General features: G+C 37.3%; 1 protein-coding gene across 2 annotated transcripts in view; it reads right to left on the bottom strand.

Annotated features, from left to right (window-relative positions):
* Positions 1-2,907: 2,907 nt before the first annotated feature.
* snap25a (synaptosome associated protein 25a) overlaps positions 2,908-22,628 on the bottom strand; it is a 41,154-nt gene continuing 21,433 nt past the window's right edge. Inside the window, exons 3-8 of one of the 2 annotated variants that reach the window (XM_077587207.1) lie at positions 19,447-19,488; positions 15,519-15,567; positions 12,779-12,896; positions 7,928-8,047; positions 6,215-6,359; positions 2,908-4,477 (exon numbers count right to left, since the gene is read on the bottom strand). In XM_077587207.1, the coding sequence (XP_077443333.1) occupies positions 4,409-4,477; positions 6,215-6,359; positions 7,928-8,047; positions 12,779-12,896; positions 15,519-15,567; positions 19,447-19,488 (543 nt within the window). In that variant the 3' untranslated portion in view covers positions 2,908-4,408. Of the gene's footprint in view, positions 4,478-6,214; positions 6,360-7,927; positions 8,048-12,414; positions 12,533-12,778; positions 12,897-15,518; positions 15,568-19,446; positions 19,489-22,628 lie in introns of both variants that reach the window. The other variant, XM_077587206.1, reaches the window with a different exon arrangement.

Below are 22,628 nucleotides of genomic sequence, written 5' to 3'. Positions count from 1 at the left end.
GATGAACGATGAGCAACCAGTAACTGTGTGACCTCTCTGGGTTCAAGAACCGAGATGCCAAGTGGGAGGTGTCAAGTCAACTATGGAGAAGATATGTCTGCCCCTCCTCCAGACCAACAGGGGGCAGGAAAGAAAACCCAATCAAAGTCACCTCACCTCATTTCCTGCCTGAGATCATAAGCCATGAGCCAGGATAGAAATTCAGTAGTCCAGCTTTGAAAGAAGACAGGCAAAAAGGACCAATAAATACCCTTCAGACCCGATCACACGCAACTGGTAGGATAAAAAATAAGTACCACCTAGATGCCAGCTGATTGATGCTTAATTTGTTTTCTCACAACCATAAGTTGCAATCTTTGTATTTTCTTTTAACTTGGATTACTCTTACGACCAATCTCTCTAAAGTGAATATTTGTGTTTGATTTACTCAATCAGTTAATGTACCCATTCAATTCCACTCTATCATCTGAACGCTCTTCTGCTTTTCTGTAGTAAATTCAAGATGTTATTAGTAAACTCAAGAGCAACACTGATCAACATAGTAACTTGAAACTTGAATGATGTCACATGCTTCCTTCTTTCCCCCTTCCTTAAGGTTTTTAACCTAATCACTTCCTATCACCATAAACTTCAATTTAAGACAGAAGTGTGGAGGGAAGGAGGGGCTGTTGTTTGTTCCACGGACGACGTCCACAATGGCAAAAACAAAAAACAAGTCCCAAGCATAATAGCAACTATTTATTCTTATTATAACAACTTTTCTAATCTCAAGTAGGCGGGTGGGATTGAAAAGGTTAATATTTATTTCTCTGACGTACCGGCACCAGATGGTTTGCAGACTGGTATCAGTCCCCAGCCCGGCTGTTGGGGACCCCTGATCTAAACAATTCCATGCGGCAAAAGGTATGTTCTTGTATGTAGATAGTATAAATTAAGAGTGTAAATCAGTAATTTCATGATGATACAATTTGTCTGCCATTATCTGATTGGTATGGTCTTCGATCGATTTAATACAATATCATGTGCACATTTCATACAACCAGTTCCATTTCACCTGAAGCAACATGAAAATACAAAACTATTTGGAGGTTTTGTTAATGAAGCATTTATATAAAAGACATTAAAATATGCTGATACACAATATTTTGCATTTAGATTGGATTGTGCATATATTTATCCTGATTAGTGAAAAAATATAACTGAAAAGCAGATCTTGGATGGATGATGGGAATTCTAAGGGTTTTGAAGAATCACTGTTAAAAAAAGCAACAAAAAAGCAAAAAAAAAAACAAGACAAAGAGGCAAAGTTGAACTCACAATTATTTTTTTAATTTTAGCTATTGACTTTTGCTGTGTCTGTTTTGGGGCTCTATAGAGGCTTTATATTGCAAGTCATTCCATTTTACCTTGAGACAGATGATGAAACTCCCACACAATAATGGTATTGTGTGGCAGTTTCATCATCTGTCTCCTTTAGTCTATGCGTAACCTCTCTCCACTACCTTTTCCACATCATGCTTCATGGTCACACAACACATTTTAGTTCTGGTTGAGAACGATTTTCTCGCTGTTTTAGCATTAAACTATTTTTCACCTTTTTAAGGCAGGTCTAAAAAGGGTCTTCTGTCGTCAGCAAAAACCTGGCTCTGCTTCGTCCCCCGCACTATGAAATAAGTAAGTGACGTGAATGCATCATCGCTCGGGTATTTATGTGCTGTTATGATATTTGGCCTTTTGTTAATAATGCGAAGTGAAAGAAATAATTGACATCCACTGTCACTGTGGGCTTTGTGTAAGATTTGCAAAATACTGCCAACCAACTGCCAGCGGTGCATTATGCAGCACTGGCCTGCAGTAGGCGCATCCTGGTTGGCTACACTTCTGCCAAGGGCCCGCTGAATTGATCAGGTTAATTGTAGAGATAGCAGCTAGATGTACATAAAATCTGGCCTTAACTGGTTTACTGACGGAGAGTACAGTGTCTGAGTCCTGCATTATTTTCTCCAATTTTAAAGCCCTTTCACGTTTACTGTACAGTGGTACCTCGACATACGAGTGCCCCGACATACGAGCAATTTGAGATACTCGTAAAATTTTGAATATTTATCTTGAGATATGACACAAATTTTGATATACGAGCAGACCGTGGACGCAAGAGGCTGCTCATAAGAACATCATGGGCACTGTCTCTCTCCCCGCAACTCCCTCGTGTAATGTCTCTGTGGTCGCAACTCTCTCGTGTAATGTCTCTGCGAGCACTGGGCGGACGGAGCGTTGCATTTTTTCAGTGTTTTTTTTCCCCGTTAGTCAGTGTGAATGGCGTATATACTACTCATTGGCAAGTGGTCGTGCGTTATCCTATAGTGAGGACATTTGTCTGCATCATTCTTGGAATCTTTTGAAGGGAATATAAAATCAAACAACCCTCGATATTGACTGAAAGTCTCCCCCCTCTCCCTACCCTCCGCGAAATCCGTCCAATTTTAGTTCTATTAAACACATTTTAGCATACTATTAAACGACTAGTTTATTTGTGACTTTGTTAATAGATGGTGAATTAGAACAAATAAAACATTTTTTCCAATCCAATATCCTGTTTTGCTTTTTTTTTGGAGGGTTGGAACAAACTAATTGGTTTTTAGTTCATTTCTATGGGAAACTTTCATTTGAGTTACGAGAATATCGACATACGAGCTCAGTCTCGGAACGCATTAAGCTCATATCTCGAGGTATTTAGTAATGTTTTTATTCATTTGAATTCAGCAGGCTGGTTAACAATGGTATTTTATATGGCCCAATCAAATAATGTTTTAGTCTTAACTTCATTTGCACACTTTAAAGTTTTTATAATGACATTGTTTTTTATTTATTGATAACATAAACGAGAAGAATAAAGACAAAAACATATAGGGTTGATTACTTTTAATCAATTCAGCTAGCTACAAAATGTCCACCACTTTACACACTGACAAGATACAGAGAGGGAGTTTTTTAATATAACATGCGTTGAGGACATCAATCTCACAGTTGAATCTATTGTCATTCAGGTTTAGGGATTTCATCAACTTATTCTAACTAAGGGGACATTTTGGAGATTTGGTATGCATAGCTCTAAAGTACAGAAGCAACAAAAACCCTTTGTGTTTTTTGTTTTGTTTCAGTGTATAGTTGTCGCCAACATTGTCATTTTTTATACCAATAACAAACCACACGGGGAGAATAAACTTACAGGTACAGTCTTCTTATAAAAGTAAGGTCTCTCAGAAATATGCGTCTTTGCTTTACATTGCAAACGTTTATTTTTTTTCAGAGCATCCAAAACCTATGTTACAGTACACAACCAGTCCTCCTCTTTCAGCACTTAATCAACATTCTCATTACAGAACTGCATAATCGTTTAGAAAACAGGTCTTTTTTTTTGCAATACGACCACAAATCTTCATATGTTGTCAACTTCATTTCAAATTTTTGATCCCTTTGCATTATTTTACAACAAGATGGTCACAGTCGGTAAATATATCAAGACAGAAAGAGTGGCACTATTGCAAACTTGCAGGGAAGAATGAAACGTTCAACAGTGTCCTAATACTGAGCATGCGTTTTGTCAAGTCGCTACTGCCGTGTTTTCCTTTTTTTTTTATAGATATTTTTTCAGACAGGTTTTATTTAGAAGACTAAAATCTACCATTTGTCATGCAGAGGACGCACAATTCACATCACTTGGAATGCAAATGCCTAATACAGCTACAGAGAGTCTAGTTGCACATTGTCTAAACAGTAAACTTAGTATGAATGCAATGGAGGGAAATGATCCAACGATTGCCTTGTATGATTGTAATTTCTGTTTGCAATCGTATTCAACTCAGCGAATCCCGACTTGCCCTCGGTTTTCTCCCTTTTTCTGTGACAAAACACTAAAATAAAGAGCGTGACAGTAGCGTACGTTAAATCGTTACTACAACAATACTGAGATAATCAAAAAGGAAGAATTCAAACGCATTTCTCTTATATACTTGCCATCCATAGCAGTATACTTCAATATTTATGTGTATATATATATGTATATATATTATATGTGTTATAGAATAATATATGATATACATATACATATACGTATTCAGATCAAGAGAATAAAAACTTCACTGGTGAGCCAGAGCGCCATTAACTCAGCACTATATACAACCTTTGGAAAGAATGATGTACGGAGTATAAGAAATTATCATTTTACGAGGACAATCATCTTGAAAAAGCTTGACAAACAACATACAGAACGACATTTATAATGAGGGCAGGGGTGATATGTGCATGTGTGCAAACCTAGAAGGTCAATATCATGATGAAAGCATGTCGGCATAACGTGCGGCGCCGTACACCGGGACGGGTCGTGCTTGCCAGAGGGCTGGGGTGCTTAGCCACTGCCTAACATCTTTGTGGCCCTCTGGTTGGCCTCATCAATCCTGGTCTTGTTGGAATCAGCCTGGGTGAATGAAAAGAGCACAGAGAGGATTTGTGTTGGTTTATCATGTCCAGTAAATGACAAATAGGACTGTGACAACATCTCGATGTGACTTTAATCGTGTGCGGTCGATTGGTCGCCGGTCTTTTGGTCGCCCGGACCGCGACAATGGGCGACCAAAAGACCGGCGACCAAAAGACCGACGACCAAAAGACCGGCGACCAAATGAACAAAGACCAAAAGACCGGCGACAAAACAAGGTAAAACAACACGGTCTACGCATCAATAAAAGCCAACATTGGTGATGAGCAGTTTCACTGAGCCGACGTGTGAGTGTATAAGAGTTTGTATGTACATGCGTTGTCCCTTTAAGAAGGTACGTCAGTCAAGGTCTTAAGTTCTCCAACAAAAAACAATAAAAGTCCGGGAAATTTGGAGCTTTTCTTTAGCCTAATATTTAATGGGGCATTAAGTATGACTAAATAGTAATTCGCAGTTTGTATTTAGGGAATTTGAGCAACGATTTAAATGGTAATTATCAATAACCTTCCGGGCGACCAAAAGACCGGCGACCAAAAGATCGGCGACCAAAAGACCGGCGACCAATCGACCGTGTACCGACTTTAATAGGCGTATTTGCTAAATAAAGGAAATGAAAAGCTACACTACAAAAATGTCTCTGTCATAAAACAGACTCTTATGGTTTATGAGAATAATATAGTGTTGCTGTTAAAAACACTGTTTGCAGAAATTTTGCTCTGAAATATTTTCGGAAACTTTGAGGAAAGGAAGGCAATCATTTTTGAACAGATTGTCAATGCAAGAGGATAAAAAAATGCGTTCATTTTTCTATCATATTAAGTTGCGTGTTGCCCACTCGCCAACAGCCAAATGAAACAGCAGGTAGGGAGGAAATTATTTTCATTTCTTGCCATGCTTGTGAAGGGGACATTTGGAAGTTACCCCATGTTCTTTCTTTGAATTTGAAATGTCTGCATAAAGGCATCTAACAGCACCACTAGTCTCAACATGGCCAGTATCTCATATGAATACCTACAGGATCAATTAAGCAACACCTGCACTTCAATTTCAACACAGCAGTCTATAATAAGATAATAACAACCAAGGAACTACTGTGTGAGTAAAATTGTGATTTCTGATGCTACTTGAAGGTATCATATGATTGAGTGATGGATGAAAATGCCAAATGCAAAATTAATTAATGGGACAGATTGGCCTATAATTTCCTACAGTTTTCATCAAGTGAAATTTAAGACTTTTTAAAACCATTTAGAAAATAATTTAATGCAAATTTCATGGGAAAATGTATGGCGGCAGTCTCTTGTGCCTTGATAATTTTATTAATTGTAAGTCTGACACTCTAAAATTCTGAGATCAAATCATTTACAATCTAAATGGTTGATTAATCAGGTTGAGATGTTTGAAAACATGTCTTTGCCGCTTAAGCATTTAAATCATTATGCAATATAATTCCAAATTCAAAGAAAAACTTTAAAATAAAAATTCATCACAAATTAATACATTTCAGAATTTTTAAGACCACGCTAACACTGAAGTAGCTCTTTCTATGATGAAATAACATTTCTACAATTACTTTACTTTAGCACCAAATTCAACTTAAAAGTGTGACAATTATTGTTCCAGGATCAAAAGAGTGGTTTTCAATACATTTGTTTTAAGATAAGTGAAAACACAGGTCAAGCATGACATAAACATTGTTTTCCTCCAATGCTTCACCTTTTCCATGATCCTGTCAATCTGGCGATTCTGGGTATCGATCTCGTTACCCATGTCCACGGCCATGTGACGCAGGTTTCCAATGATACCGCCCACCTGCTCCAGATTTTCGTCCATCTCATTTTCTCGGGCATCGTCCGTTACCCTGAGGATAAAGAACATACAAATTGTGTAAATTGTTTGCATCACATATGCTGTAATGTGTGCAGGCTGGAGGAAGAGTGGTTAACGCGTCCGCATCAAAGTTCTGTGGTCGGGGGTTCGATCCAAGGTGGGTCCACACTGTGTGGAGTTTGCATGTTCCCCCAGGGCTCGCGTGAGTTTTCTCCGGGTACTCCGGTTTCCTCCCACATCCCAAAAACATGCATGCTAAGTTGGTTGAACACTCTAAATTGCCCCTACATATGAGTATGAGCATGAACGGCACTCTAATTGGCTGGCCACCGATTCAGTGTATCCCTGCTTGGTGCCCATAGTTAGCTGGGATAGGCTCCAGCACCCTACGCGACCCTTGTGAGGGTAAGCGGTTCAGAAAATGAATGACTACTGTATTGTGTTTTGACGTCCTTCTATTACTGATTCATTTCTTAGCCGTCATTCTGTATTTAAGCTAAATTTTTCATATGCCAAAATGTAGATAATCTCTTCAAAAACATTGATAAAGCAAAAATACACAATTTATCATTTTTATTGTCATGTCATCTGCCCCTAACTGTCAGAACCCCGAGTACTGTTGTATGACACTTAGTGTGTACAAGTACACCAGGATGACTAGGACGGTTCTTCCAAATTCAGATTGGTTGGACTAAAAATGTGCATCAAAGATTAATTAGACCCAACAAATGAAATTGCAGCACAAGTGAAGTAAAGAAAAACAAGTTTGTATCACACTAACTCTGATACACACACACACACACACAGAGCTGAATGCAACTAAATTGGAAAGATAATACCTCGTATAAATAAACTTCATATAAAAGTTGATTGCTCAATGTATTTAAAAATGCAAATGGTGAATGGAGAAAATCCTTTTTAAACAAAACAATGACACTGCATATGAGCGCAGCCATTGCCATGGCAATTTTGACGTCAATTACATATAGTACACAGTTGAACAGCACAATAAGGTTGATAGACTTGAAAAGTTAGTTTACCTGTTTAATATGTCACCGTTTTTACTATCTGAGACCCTGACAAAGCCTGGTTTACTTCTTGGGTCTCCCTTCATCGTGTAATCATCATAAACCCCTCATCTATAACATTCTGTACAGCTTAAAGCCAAACCCTGTGGCAACCTAACTCTAAGTTATTCTTTTCTTACTGTAATTCAACCAAAATATGTGTATAAATCAACGATACTAAAATGATGAGCAACCCTGACAAGGATAAGCTTGTTAAGAATGGATAGATATATAGAGGTGGAACGTATGATTTTATGTCGTAACCAGAAATAATGCTAATAATTTCTACAATAAAAATGTTTTCTTGATTTACAATTCTAATGACACTGAACATAATATAAAGTTTGGTCATAATATATTATTTCACTCAGTGGTTACAGCACAAAAATAGTCCCATCTTTGCAATACCATTCCAGTGTGCAACTACTTTTTTTTATACACTAGCAGGAGTATTTATACACTGACCTAAATGTGAGCTATAGAAGAAGCTATACTCGGAAATGTTTGTTACTTATTTGACTCCCCCGTTTACCTGCGAATAAAGCCTCCACTGATGGCCATCTGTTCACGCTCATCCACCACACGGGCTGGCTGGCTAGCCACCACCCCATCTTGGTTGTTTCCCCAGGCTTTGCTCGCTCCGCTCTTCATCCTGGTCACCAAAGACCATTAAGATACAACGATTACTTGATAGTCCGATGGAGTACACCATCATTTACCTCAACCAGGCTGGCTTCCATTAGTCAAATAAATCAACACAGAGAGCCGTAGCTTTGAGGGTGGATATATATCAGTCAATATCAAATGAATTATTTTCATGCAACCAGCACATATATACATATATGAGTAATAGTGGGGACTAGACTAAGTCAAGCAAAGCATAGCAGGCATGTAAGGGATACTATGTCTTGCAAGTGTAAGTAACATGCTATTAGGACCTGTTAAGTGCGTTCTGCATTTGTGTATTGTATGGCATGCATTTTAAGTGCAACAACCTGGCATAACTATCTCATTGGCACCTCCACGTTGTTGCAAAGAAAACAATCCCTCCCCAATCTCACGGTGGATTATTCCAACGTTACAGATAACAGATAGGGACGAGCTCTCGGGACACAAACAACACAGAATGTACAGGACTGTCACACTATCTGGGGTAGGTGGGGGACAACAATTATTGTGTAGCACAAATTTGAAAAAGAATGAAAATAAAACAAAATAAAGTAACTGAAGAAAAAGGCAAGGGAATAACACGTGTCGTCATACGTACTACTCTTGGAGCTCACAACTCACTCTTCGCTCTTTTATGAATCAGCCACCACTGGTTCTCTGCCGTCAATATCGAAAACGATTACTGTCCATTATTAGCAGTGGGGCATGTGATAATGTTATCTATGCTTACCCTGTGTCTGTCTCAACAGGACGAGTGGTTTCACAAACAGAGCTGTGCTAACAAGATGCACAATCAGAGTGCTTTTGTACCTTACGTGTTGTATCTTGTCATTCGCTATTTTACCTAAAACGCTGAAATTTGGGGCACGGTTTTGTCCTCTTCACCATCCAGAACAACCAGATTGAGCTACATATATACATTTTATCGTTAAATCTTATAACGTCAATGCCTGGGTTAATTTGGAGTGATATTGAAGCATTGCATCAGTAAGCGTTAAATTAAGTTCATTGGTTGTAGTCCGCTGTTCACTACTGTGTATTGGATTTAACTTTTATTATGAGAACTGGACTGAAGCAAGGATTCACTCAGCTGCCAATACCTGCTGATATGTACTTTCTGTTTGTACTAATTGATTCCCATCTGACTAGTCTTTTTCTTTGTATCATTAAAAGTGTGAGCTTAAAGAGGAGTTGAGCTATATATCTAAAAGTTCCTGCCAGAATCTCAATTCACAACTAAAGATTCCTGTCAGAATCTCAATTCACTAGCTACCTCAAGCATACATGACAATATTGGTGTCAGTCTGGGAAATAATCATTTTACATTAATTTTTTTTCGTTCTAGAATGACCGGTCCAATACACGAGAGATCCATAAAGGCACGAGTTTGGAATAGATGAGCTTTTGACCCTCAACCCCCACAACTACGTATACCACCTTTGAGTCAAACTGAAAAGTACAAGAGAGCTCTATTTTCTCTTGACCAAAATTTGTAGCTTCAGATGTATTATTTTGGTTGAGTGAACAATCATTTTCTCCGGAAAAGTAAAAAAAAAAAACTATAAAATCTTTCCAGAAGAGTAGAAGTAGTTCGTACCGTGGCTATAACCTAACAACCCCAAGCTCAGCACCATTTTTATCCTGAACTGTATATAAAACAATGTTCATCATCAGATACATTATCATCAACGATATCGTTCTCTTAGCATCATCACGTGCAGCAATGCTAGTATGTGTTCTATTGCCATGCATGGATGAGCATTCCAAGGGTCATGCTCTCAAGTCATTCCATGTACAGTGGTACCTCGAGATACGAGCTTAATTCGTTCCGGGACTGAGCTCGTATGTCGATATTCTCGTAACTCGAACGAACGTTTCCCATTGATATGAACTAAAAACAAATTAATTCGTTCCAACCCTCTGAAAAAGGGTGGTTTGAGCGGGGGAGACTTTTTGCACCGGTGAATCGTAATATAACGTAAACAAATTTAAATGAACTTGGATTATGATGCAGACACTCAAAAATAAGTTTAATCTAACTTTACACTAAACTTAATTCTAATTTTGTTTTACATTTTTATACCATTCTTCCGGCCGGGTTGGCTCTATTTGCCGCGCCTCCAACCTGACTTTTAGTATCGATGTGCTGTTTGCTGTTGTATTCCCTTCAAAATATTCCGAAAATGATGCACACAAATGTCCTCACAATAGGATAACGCACAACCACTTGCCAACGTGAAGTAGTCTTGAATTAGCGATCACTCCGCCAACAGGAGCTAACAAGCTAATGGGGGGAAAAACACTGAAAAAAATGCAACGCTCCGCCCAGTGCTTGCAGAGACATTACAAAGAGGGAGTTGCGACCAGAAATATTACACGAGGAGTTGCAGAGCCAGTGCCCCTGATGTTCTTATGAGCAGCCAACGAGAAGTAATATATACCTCGTATTAGCGATCGCTCCGGCATTCGCGCTGAATACTGAAAAAAATGCAACGCTGTGCCCAGTGCTCGTAGATATCTGTTATACACGAAAGAGATGCGGCAAAAAAGACAGTGCGCTACAATGATAAACAGCCTCTCATGTCTTGACCACCTGGCTTTCTCGCATCTCGAAATTTTTCTCGTATTTAGAGATAATTCTTTGCTCGAAATTTTACTCGTATCTTGAAATGCTCGTATGTAGGGGTGCTCGTACGTCGAGGTACCACTGTACTCTTAGTAGTGTGTGGCAAAGGGCTTGTAAGAAAAAAAAGCGGTTTTGTTGCCTGCAAAAAGGTGAAACTCTAGTAATTGTTTGAGTGGAAAATCATGCAAATGAAGAGAAGCTTCAAACAGTCAAATGCTGTCCTGGACATTTTGGTACTAAGTTCAGCTCTCCATCTCTATGTGCAACATCTTTCATTTATCTGAGTACTAAAGTGCTTTAGCCCTGTTCTTTTGGTTAAACTATTGTTGTTTACTGCAGAAGTCGCCTGCTTTTATCACTCTACCTATGCAGACTCTGAAAACTATTCTTAAAATAAATAAGTACTGTTAAGAATGGCTTGAAATTGAGAGAGAAGACACTTGGTGGAATACCTTGGCTGACTGACATAAAGTACCATATTTTCTCGCATATTAGCCGCCTCCGAGTATAAGCCATTCCTTAAAATTGCCATAAAATCGTTGCATTTTACAATTTCTCTCGTATAAGACGCCCCCTGATTCACAATTTTCACCTCCATATTCATGGTTTTAATAGGGAGTACAAATGTGTTACTTGAAGGGAAAATCTTAAGAAAAATCAGCGCACGTGGTATTCCTGAGATACTGTATGAATCGAAAGGATCATCTGCTGGATTTTTCACGTTTTAAGCAAGATACAGTTTATTTTTATTCTTGAATTTCATTCATAGACGTAAAAATACATTTTGTTAAGCGTTTTATCTGTTTATCTTTTCTCTATTTGGAAATAAATGACCGTATCGGCCGCATTGTCTTGCGTTATGGCATTTAGTCTTTGTCACCTTCCAGTTTCCTGCATGTCAAGTCTAATTTGTGCGCATATAAACCGTACCCTCGATTCAGTCATCATTTTTTTGAGCGACAAATACGGCGTATATGCGAGAAAATACGGTATATTAGCTGCATCATCAATGTAGAAATATATCCAAGAATGTTTGTGTTTAGACTATTCCCAGATTCTCAAAGAGACATCCAAGTAACAGATTTAGGATTTCACTATTTTATAGTCAAATCCAATTACATCAAGATTATCTGCTTTTAAAATGCCCACTTCTTTTATTAAATTGGCATTCATTATGACTTAGGTAATTAACCCTGACCCTTTGGTCAAATCAGGCTTTGCTTCTTTTAGGCTCACCAGACAAGTGGTTTCTCACAAATTCTACATAATGTCTATCTATGCGCTAAATAGTAAAATTTCATCCTATTTTGAGCAATTAAAAGAAATGGTCAAAAGTCTAATTTGCACTTTCTTATGTATACCTGCATAATCCAATTAAAACTGCAGACTGTGTAACTAGAGTCTACTAAAGTCTACATTTACAAAGGGAATAATTTTATAATTAAAGAGGGGGTTCAAAGTATTGTTGCATGAGGTTATAGTAGCAGGATATGAATAGAGTTTTGGCCTTTGAAGGCATTTTATTGCCCTGTCGTGTTTCTGGAAAGACTTTTGGAACGGCATTATGACTTCTTATGTGTATGGATGTGGAAGGAACAGATGCCTTTTTTTTGCAGCTGGAGCAGAGCAGGCTAATAGCTGACAGCTGTAATCATGCCAGCAGTTTCATTGGTGCTTAGAGAGATATTTTTGTAATGGCAGGCAGGCAGGCAAGCAGCACCTACTTGTTACATGGACAGGAGCAAAGACCACAGAATTTCCCTAGATCGTTCAAATTCTTTTCTGCATCCTTCATGTCCTTATTGATTTGGTCCATTCCCTCCTCGATGCGCTCCAGTTGTTCTGATTAAACGCAAGTCATTTATCCCCCGACAGAACGAAGCACGAGAAGAGAGAGAGAGAGCGAGAGAAAGGAAGAGAAAGATAGAGACAAAGGAGAGAAGACAATAACTTCAGACACTCACTGTGACGAAATAAAATAAGACCCCATAAAAAAAGGAAAAAACAAAAATAGAAAAAAAATAAAAGAGGAAAAACTGGACGCCACCACATATGTGACAACCTTTGAGGCACGTTGTCAGTACCTACTTGTTACATGGACATATGAAAAGCCCACAGCATTTCCCTAAATCTTTTAAATTTTTCTCAGCTTCCTTCATGTCTTGGTTGATATGGTTCATGCCATCTTCAACACGATCGAGTTGCTCTGGTCAGGACAAAGGGATGACAGTAGTGGAATGAATGTCATTGGCTGATTGACACAAATATGACTTATGACGAGCAGCAACTGAGTCAGCTGGGTTAATGTGGCTATATCTGTCAATGGGGAGACAGTCGTCCAAGTTTGGACTCATTGGTTCAGGAAATAATCAATTGTTGGACTGCATTTTTGGGCGGATAAATGTGTTTTTTTTTAGTTAGATGATCCATTCATTCATGAAAATAGCAATGCCAAAGATGAGGCAATTTGTGGATGCAGAACACATGGTCACGATTAATAATAATTCTCTCTTTGTGATTCCCCAAGAAGTAATCATGTCTCTTCTCCTGTTAGTAATTTTCATGTAATTTACTAACTTTACCGCTATTGGTCGAGTTGAAAATGTCAGTAAAAACTGTTAATTGGTTTGGCTTAATAAACTCGTTTTACTCTAAATAGAAAACGATATTGCAATGCAATTTTAGGTCAAACTTTTGATTAGATAGCTTTTCTTAGAAACCTTTCTTTTAAGCTTAATTGTGCTTTCTTGTGTTTTTGTCATGTTTTTTGGTACTTTGTTATTTCTGTGGTTATTGTGTAAGCACTATTGAAAAAAACTCATTTAATTTGACTTATAATAATATATTACAATAGTAGTTGTTTTTTTCTAGAATATTGGTGCTGTCACGCATTTAGTAGCTGAGTTTGACTACATTTCAATATTTTAATTTGATACAATAATGTTAAATCAGAAACAAGTACATTCAACCATTGATATACTGTACATTAGAAAATTAACTTTAAATAAACAAACTAGCATTTTTCAGGATTTTAATTTTAAAAAAACATTAACCAAATGACAATATTGTTATACTTTTTTTCAGTAAATGAAAGCAGTGAACACAGTTTTTTCAATTTTTCTTTTGTCGTGTTTTAAAAAAAAAACACTTACCTACTCCTTGTAATGTCTATGTTAGGTTTCCTTAGGTGGGATCATCTTGTATCTCAAGTTTGAGGCAAAAAAATCACGTTTATTATTTACTATTTTCCAGTCCTAATAGCCATTTTTTTTTTTAAGTGAAAAATAATTAATTTATTGCATTTCTACTCTGAAGGTCAACTAACCGAATATTGAGTCATTTTTTTGCGTCAAAAAATGTGAAAAATAATTAATTTATTGCATTTCTACTCTGAAGGTCAACTAACCGAATATTTAGTAAAAAAAAATGCGTCAATTATGATTATTATTTAATGTTCTTTTTGCAATGACACAACTGAACGTTCCTCCCTCACCCCCCAAAAATCTCCATGTTGTTCTGTTGTCAAGGCACTTTCTTTATGGTCCTTGCTCATGCTGATGTGGTGGATGGTAGTTTGGTGACTGTTTATAGCAAAGAATTCCAAGCTACCAGTGATTAAAGACAGCATGTGAATTATGGAGCATAATCATCAATTAGTTGTATTCAGAGTTGTAAAATTCCTGGTTGTTGTGCAAACATATGAAGGAAATAGTACCTCCGTTTTTTTATAGTGTCCTCATCAGGGTCACGGGTGTGTTGCAGCTAAGCACAGCTGACTTTGAAGTGATTCAATGTTTTGACATGCAATAGACGAAAGCATGTTACGCTTGTTAAGAGTGTTGCACGAAAGCTGTTAAGTCAGCTGCTGTAAAGGTTCTGCAGTCCCGTGGGTGATGGATGACACAAACCGACGGTCAGAGGACCAATAGCATTATTTATGTCCCTGTTGGTGCAATTAATGGTCTTTCACGGGACACGTAAAATGTTTTACAAGCATTTCAGGGAAGCTCAGGCCGTGTGCCCATACTGGAGCTAAGAAATGCTTTGTCATGCTTTCAATATATGAGGGAAGCTGAATATAACCAGGGATTTTGCAAAGCAGTGAATGGGTTGGCTATGGGAGAATATTTTGTCATTACCAGCTAAATCGATCGTTTATCTTCAACCATTCATTATGAATCTGTAATGACAAGGCATGTGAACCTATCTCAGACCGATTTTCAGCATTTCAACTGCTTTTATTTTAAACTAGAAGAAGAAGAACAACAAAATAAAATTTCACCAAAGCCACTTAGAATTTTATACTTGTAATACGTTTTTAAAGTATTCTTGCCCCAAAATACTCAAGTTCATTTTAGAGGAAAAAAAAATACATTATGATGTTAAGACACAGGTTGTTGTCACTGTGGTGGTCGGCTTATTATTATCAGTGTTCTGGCACATTCATGATGTCCAGCTGCTGTCTGTTTTGGTAAATGGAAAAGAAAAAGAAAAAAAGGGCCAGCAAATAGCAAAGCAAACCTTCAAAGACAATTGCTACAAAAAAAAACAAAGATTAAAAGAAGCTGGAAATGAGAATTGCTTTGAGCAAAGAAACCACCGTAACCAAAATTATAGGCAAAAAGAATGCATGAAGGGGATAAACTGAATTAGTTAAAATACAGTTAAATGCATCAAAAACTTTTCATAAACAGTCTTTTTGGTAAACAATACATTCCTTCATATAAATAATATATCATTTAATGTGTCACTGTGACTGTAGTTACAGAATTGTATCATTTTTATCTAAATTATACTTTAACAGTGTACTGCCTGCTTTCACACTTACCTCCTTGTTCATCCAACATGACCAAAGTCCTAATGCCGGCATCTTTGCTCTACTCCCCAAGGACAGACATGTAGGAAAGGTAGTGTGAGGTAGGAACAGAAAAAAAATAAATGCAATAGAGGTCAGTAATGAGGCTATATCGTCATGGTGAGTTAGTAGGAACTGAAAGGTATTTGCTGGTATAAGCCAATCCTACATTCCATTTTCCCCTCTGTGCCACTGACCATTTTTCTTTGCTACTTTTTAGTGCAGGATAGGAAATTGCCAATTATGTTCTGCGGCTATTGCACACGAGGATACTCTTCCAAGTACTGAAACTGCTCACCAATCTTATTAAACCTTCAAATGAACAATCATAACATGCTTTACTCGAGCATCGAGTGACTTGTGATTGACGTCTCGTAAGAGTTACGTTGGTAATCAGAGTCAAGTGATGGCATGCAACTGGAAGGTCGCAAAAGTTACTTTCCCTGTTAGTTACGGTTGCTAAACCAACAAGCTTTGTTGCTACAATGGTACAAGCCATTGCTTGCCATTGATTTATTTTGGATGAATACCATTGCAACGTCCTTCAGATTGAGGCAAAAGTGTTTAGAATATGAAGTGGAGGGTTGCATTAAAATCTAAAATATTGTAGTAAGCAATCGAGACAAACACAAATCTTCAACACTTATAGCAAGCAACAGGCTGGGATACTAAGGTGCTTTTTTATAAAATGTTACATGAAAAAAAGAAGGTCAAGGTGCTTATTGGGATGCGATGTTTAATGAAAAAGAGGAAGGGTTGCTTTAATGTTAGTGCATTCATAGAACGAACTGCAAACATAGACATGAAGTTAACTCATATTAGCTAATGAAAGAGTACTTAAGTTATAGTGATGGCATCCTTGTGAGAGATAATATCCGTCCACTCTTGCTCGTTTTGTGTTTTTGCTGCTTTTCTGTCATAATGATTTGATTTGGTGATTCTTAATGATCCCATTTACTTTGATTTCCTTTGTACTTTGTGCTTTTGCTTTGTTGTTCTGTCTAATCACCCTCTGTTGTTGTTGTTGTTGTTGTTGTTAGGTCACCCAGGCGCCTGAGGATTACCCTGAGCAGCGCTAGAGCTGTCACTGGAACGCGGATTGGTTCATCCAGGGGGTAGCCGGAGGTGTGGAGCACCCTCTTGCTAATGCCACAATGAAATTTCTCGAATATGGGATGAATAAAGTTATCCAATCCAATCCAATCCAACAACTTAAATATCCAGTTTTATGAATGTTCTTGCTTCTACTAAAGCATGTGAGGCAAAGAGCGCGATAGTTAGCCTGTTAAGAGAACACGTTTCCTTTTTTTAATATGAATACATTTCTTGGCACTGAAGCTGTATGCCCAGATTGTTTAATCAATTGGAATCCAGTTGTTCTGAGGACTTTGATAAGCGCATACGTTTTATAGGTGTATGCAATCTCAAAACCATGAAATCAATCAATTAGGCAATGGGGCAGTCGAGAGTTTGTCAGATCATGATCCTTCAAATACGGTCTCTTGGATGTATATGATTGTTCGATGGCCGTTGAGGAGATGGAGTTTGCCAAAGGTCAATTAACCGTTAAACCAGCTTGTGAAACTGTCATTTTGTTGCTTATTTTTCTCTAACATGAACCAGAGGTTGTTTAGTTTTGAGGGTATCAACTTTTGGCGACAAAAAGTCGGTATGAGCTCATTGTTTTGCGGAAGATTTAAGTAATATTTGGAGAAAAGTCATAAAATTATGCAATTAAAAACATGACATTACTTATTTTTGCATCACTCGAACCGGAATTTGTTCAGGGTCCTCAGACATCAACTTTTGGTGACATTAGCTCAGTGTGAAAAATTAGATTTTGGAATAATTTTGGACTGACTTCATGTTTTTAAAATAGTATTTCTGCAAGGGAGAAGACTGAAACCCATTTCTCCACAATCCGTCTTACTGCTTGCTGTTTAGAAATCCTAAAGCAACAAACTTGTGGGTAGCACCTGGCTTTGCCTGATAGGCATAAATACGATTATACGGTGTCGGTGTATACACACTATAGTAGTAATCTAGCATTGCATTAACACCCCACCCCCCCATCTGCCATCTCAGCAATTTGGGACGAGAGCCATATTGATGTCTGAGAGGCGAGAAGGGATCCAATAAGGGAACATTGGCGTATAAATTATTCTGTAATTCAGCAAGTCTACACATAGGAGAAATCCCAAAGGGGAGGAATTATACCTCTCGGGGAACTCCTATAAGAAAGGAGTCATCATAATCGCTAGCAGATGAAAAGTGGCTCATTTTAGGATCTAGGATAAGATAGATTCAAGTGATTTAATATTTTGTTTAGGCGAAGTTAGAAGATCCCTCTGCCGCAATTCATTGAACCTCTTAAAATGTTAATACTTGATGGCATCCACCAAAATCGTTTATATAGTTTACGCCTTAACAAAAACAGTAATTGCTTGTCCTCGTGATTCTTTTCCAAAAGCATATTTTGTATGTATATATATATATATATATATATATATGTATCTATATATATGTATATATATCTGTGTATATATATGTATATATATCTGTGTATATATATGTATATATATATCTGTGTGTATATATATATATATATATATATGTTTATATATATGTATCTATATATGTATATATATATATATATCTGTGTATATATATGTATATATATGTGTGTATATGTGTATATATGTATATATATGTATATATGTGTATATATATGTATATATGTATGAATATATATATGTACACATATATGTATATATATATATGTATATATATGTGTATATATGTGTATATATGTATATATGTGTATATGTATACATATGTGTATATGTATATATGTATGTATATATATGTATATATGTATATGTATATATACATATATACTATAGGTATAGGCATTATGTTAACCATCACTTATACTAAACTACTTGTTAACAGCACTTAGCTAAATTGATTATTGAAGCTCACATAATGATGAAAATTTGTAGCTGTTTTTTTCATTTTTTTTTTACCACTTGTACATTGTAAAGTGGTATATATTTTGAAACCGCTTTACAATGTAGAAGTGGTTTAAAATATCACATAGACCTCAAATTTTAATTTGTAATAATGCTACAGGAGGAGGCCCGACGGATGAGTGGTTAGTGTGTTGGCCTCACAGTTCTGGAGTCCTAGGTTTGAGGCCAGGTTGGTCTACCTGTGTGGAATTTGCATGTTCTCCCCAGGCCTGCGTGGGTTTTCTCCAGTTACTCCGGTTTCCTCCCACATTCCAAAAACATGCATGGTAGGCTGATTGGACACTTTAAATTCCCTCTAAGTATGAGTGTGAGCGCGAATGGTTGTTTGTCTCCTTGTGCCCTGCAATTGGCTGGCCACTAATACAGAGTGTACCCTGCCTGGTGTTGAAGTCAGCTGAGATAGGCTCCAGCACCCCCCTGCGCTAAATTAAATAAGCAAAGCTGTTCAGAGAATGAATGAATGAATAATGCTCCAGATTACAGAATGTACTATTTTTTTACAATAAGATAAGATGTTTAAATATTGACAAATGATCAATATGACCTTGAAATCCTTTCCTAGATGCCCATATCTCTACCCCTCATCAGTCTTCCTTCACTTCACTTTACTTATCTACATCTGCCTTCGGGAATTCACTGTTCTTTCCTAATTTACTGCTGTGTCACTCCGAGCCAGTGTAATTTCAAGGCATGAATGTTGCATGAACAAATAATTGTATGCACAAATGCTCTCTTAATTTTTCCTAATGAGCAGACAATTAAAAAACAATTTACGAATTTGCAGCCCAGAGCTGTAGTTTAACTTTATTCAGGGAAGCATGATAAACCTAAAATATGATTGTAAAAAAAAGTGATAAAGCAAATTTTACCTCTTCCACCAGCTGCAGCATACGCCGGGTGCTTTCCAGTGACTGTAGGATAGAATGAAAAAAAAAACTGTCACATATCATAGTCAAAAGAACCAACAAATAAAATCGGACTTCTTGTATGGCATTCAAAACCAAAATGATTATTAAACAACAGTCTTTTAATTCAAATTGGACACACACATTTTCAAGGTCATATTTGAGACAAATATTTTGAGTATTCAGAAGTTATTGGATTAAAAGGATACATGTAGTATAACGTCATTAAGAGTTGTACATGTACTACTTTGTTGAAATGTGAGTCCCTTTGGAGGGGATATGCAAATTTTATTGAATTTATGGAGGATACGTATTTCCTCAATAGTTTTTCAATAAATTATGACCTCAGAACCTGCTACTTAAAGATATGTATCTTTAAGTTAAAATTGAGCCTGTTTTTTGGTGGCAAAATTATAGTAAGCATTTAAAATATCTAAATAAATCAGAAGAAGTCAGTTTATTTAAATTTGGGATGATTACTGAAGAAGCTTTGGTTTCTTTGACCATTTTCGCATAATACGAGCTTTGTTTTTTTCCAACTTTGCAGATTTTAATATATTTGTAGTTTCAAAAAACATGTCAAAAGCCCAGTAAGACAGCTACAAATCTCCCTTCCCCCATTTTCAAGGGTCTGGTTTTGGTGAATGGCTCACATATTTTTACAATGTGGTATTCAGTTTTGATCGACCCTGACATTAGAATGCAAAAAAAATGTTTTGCAATGTTTCTTAATTGGTAACTCAAGTTAGACAGCCTGAATATAAAATAAAGATCAACACTACTTCAATCAATGACTGCAATAATCAAAATATGTTTAATTTTCATCTCACTAATTCTGCCTAGAACATTACTATTACCTTTATATTTTTTATGTATAACTTTTTGTTTGGCTCACTGTAATTTGAGCCATATGAAGTGTCGATTTGTGTGAGTGTTACTAAGAGTTTACTAAATATGCTTATTACTAGAAAAAAGAAAAAACATAGCCAGAATTCTAAAAGGATATTGCCAGAGGCATTAAAAATACACACACACAAAATAGATGTCACATGTCATGAAATCATTGGACTAGCTTTCTGTGAATCAAAGATATACCACAAAATCTTACTGCTGGCCTCAAAAGGTACTCGGTCGTTTGGTCGCCGGTCTTTTGGTTGCCAGTCGATTGGTCGCCGGTCTTTTGGTCGCCGATCTTTTGGTCGCCGGTCTTTTGGTCGCCCGGAAGGTTATTGATAATTACCATTTAAATCGTTGCTCAAATTCCCTAAATACAAACTGCGAATTATTATTTAGTCATACTTAATGCCCTATTAATTATTAGGCTAAAGAAAAGCTCCAAATTTCCCGTACTTTTATTGTGTTTTGTTGGAGAATTTGTTAAAACCCTGACTGACATAGCTTCTTAAAGGGACAACTCATGTACATACAAACTCTTATACACTCACATGTCGGCTCAGTGAAACTGCTCAGGGCCATTGTCGGCTTTTATTGATGCGTAGACCATGTTGTTTTACCTTGTTTTGTTGCCGGTCTTTTGGTCGCCCGATGTTTGGGTCCGGGCGACCAAAAGACCGCGACCAAAAGACGGCGACCAAAAGACCGGCGACCAAACGACCGCACACGGCCTCAAAACAATTAATGGCCTTGAACCAAAATACATATCTGATTAATTGAAGATCTAAGATGTACTGAAAAAGCTAGCTCCTTTAAATCAGGGTAAAAAATGTGATTGTTACTTCAGTGTAGTCATTACTGTTGCTATTGCTCAAATTTCCAATTATATGAGATTTTTTTAAATCTATTTAGGTTTTTATGCTGATTTTCTCGTTATGTAAAGGACTTTGAACTCTACCTTGTAGTTGTGCCATAAAAATGCATTTGCTTTTCCCTAGTGTGGTTTCATTTCACATACTGTCAATCGACATACAACACGCTTGAATCCCTAAGAAGTGAGAGGCAGCACAGCCGCCCGGCAGGGACACTCAGCGACATCTCCGTCTTACAATATCCTAGCTTTACCCTGCTGGGTTCCCTGTTTGTTCACCCTGTTGATGATTGCAATGACAACATCAAGAAATAAGTGGAATTGTGCAGCGTATTGATTTTTTTTTCTAAACGTTTGCTCTCTAGGTTCATTCATCATCATGATGCCACCATTTTGTGCTATTCTTGAAAATATTTAATATTCTGCCCATGTTTATCAGTGTGAGTCATATTTGAAAGTGGGGGAGTGGTGGCCTGCTCCAGGCTCTTACTGAGGTCTTTTCTTGCTCTGTTGGAACAAACACCCACATTCAGACACTCACAAGGTCAAGCTTATACATTAATATCTGACCCATGAATATTAAAATAATCTCTCATCTCAGTTTAAAAAAAACATAAATGACAAGGGCAACTTCAAACTAAATTTTACAAACTCAGACAGTAATGTGATATTTTTTTTAAGTTCCACTTTGATGGTGTAGGGGGGGGGGGGCAATATGACATGACATTGTCATGGCAACGCTGGATGACCTAATTTAGAGTTTTTTGACATTGGTGGCTATAGAACCCTAGTACTTGTGTTGTGTTGTGCTTCATCAAATTTACTGTAAAAATAGATAGATAGCCAAGTGACAATCCGGCTATTTATGTGTTTCGGCACCATGGCCTAACGCAGGGGTGGTCAAACTATTCCACAAAGGGCTGCAGTGGTTTTCATTCCAGTCCATAGAGAGGGCACTTTTTCACCAATCTGGTGTACTACAAGTGCAATGAGTGGATTGCAGTTAGGTGCTTCTTGTTTTCTGCAGAAATCTCATTGGTTAAACTCTCTGTGCTGGATCGGTTGGAACAAAAACCTGCACCCATAGTGGCCCTCAAGGACCGGTTTGCCCACCCCTGGCCTAACATCTTGTTTATTAAAATCAAGTCCTGTCAATCTGAAAAAAACAACAACTGAAGTTCTGTAAATTACCCACAAGTTCTGGCTCATCTGGTTCCAGGCGTGAGCAGTTGACATTAACAGTACATTCTAAACTGTCCCATATAACTATCAAACTAAATCTTTCAAAGCCTATTTAAAACGTTGAATTTAGACACACCATCACATGGTTCATTTTTTTGTAGCACAAATGTTAAGTCATAATCAATCTGTAAGAAAATGA

Source organism: Stigmatopora argus, chromosome 19 (genome assembly GCF_051989625.1).
Source record: "Stigmatopora argus isolate UIUO_Sarg chromosome 19, RoL_Sarg_1.0, whole genome shotgun sequence".
Taxonomy (NCBI): Eukaryota; Metazoa; Chordata; class Actinopteri; order Syngnathiformes; family Syngnathidae; genus Stigmatopora; species Stigmatopora argus.
Note: the sequence above shows the minus strand (reverse complement) of the source record. Positions and strands in the feature narration are given on the sequence as shown.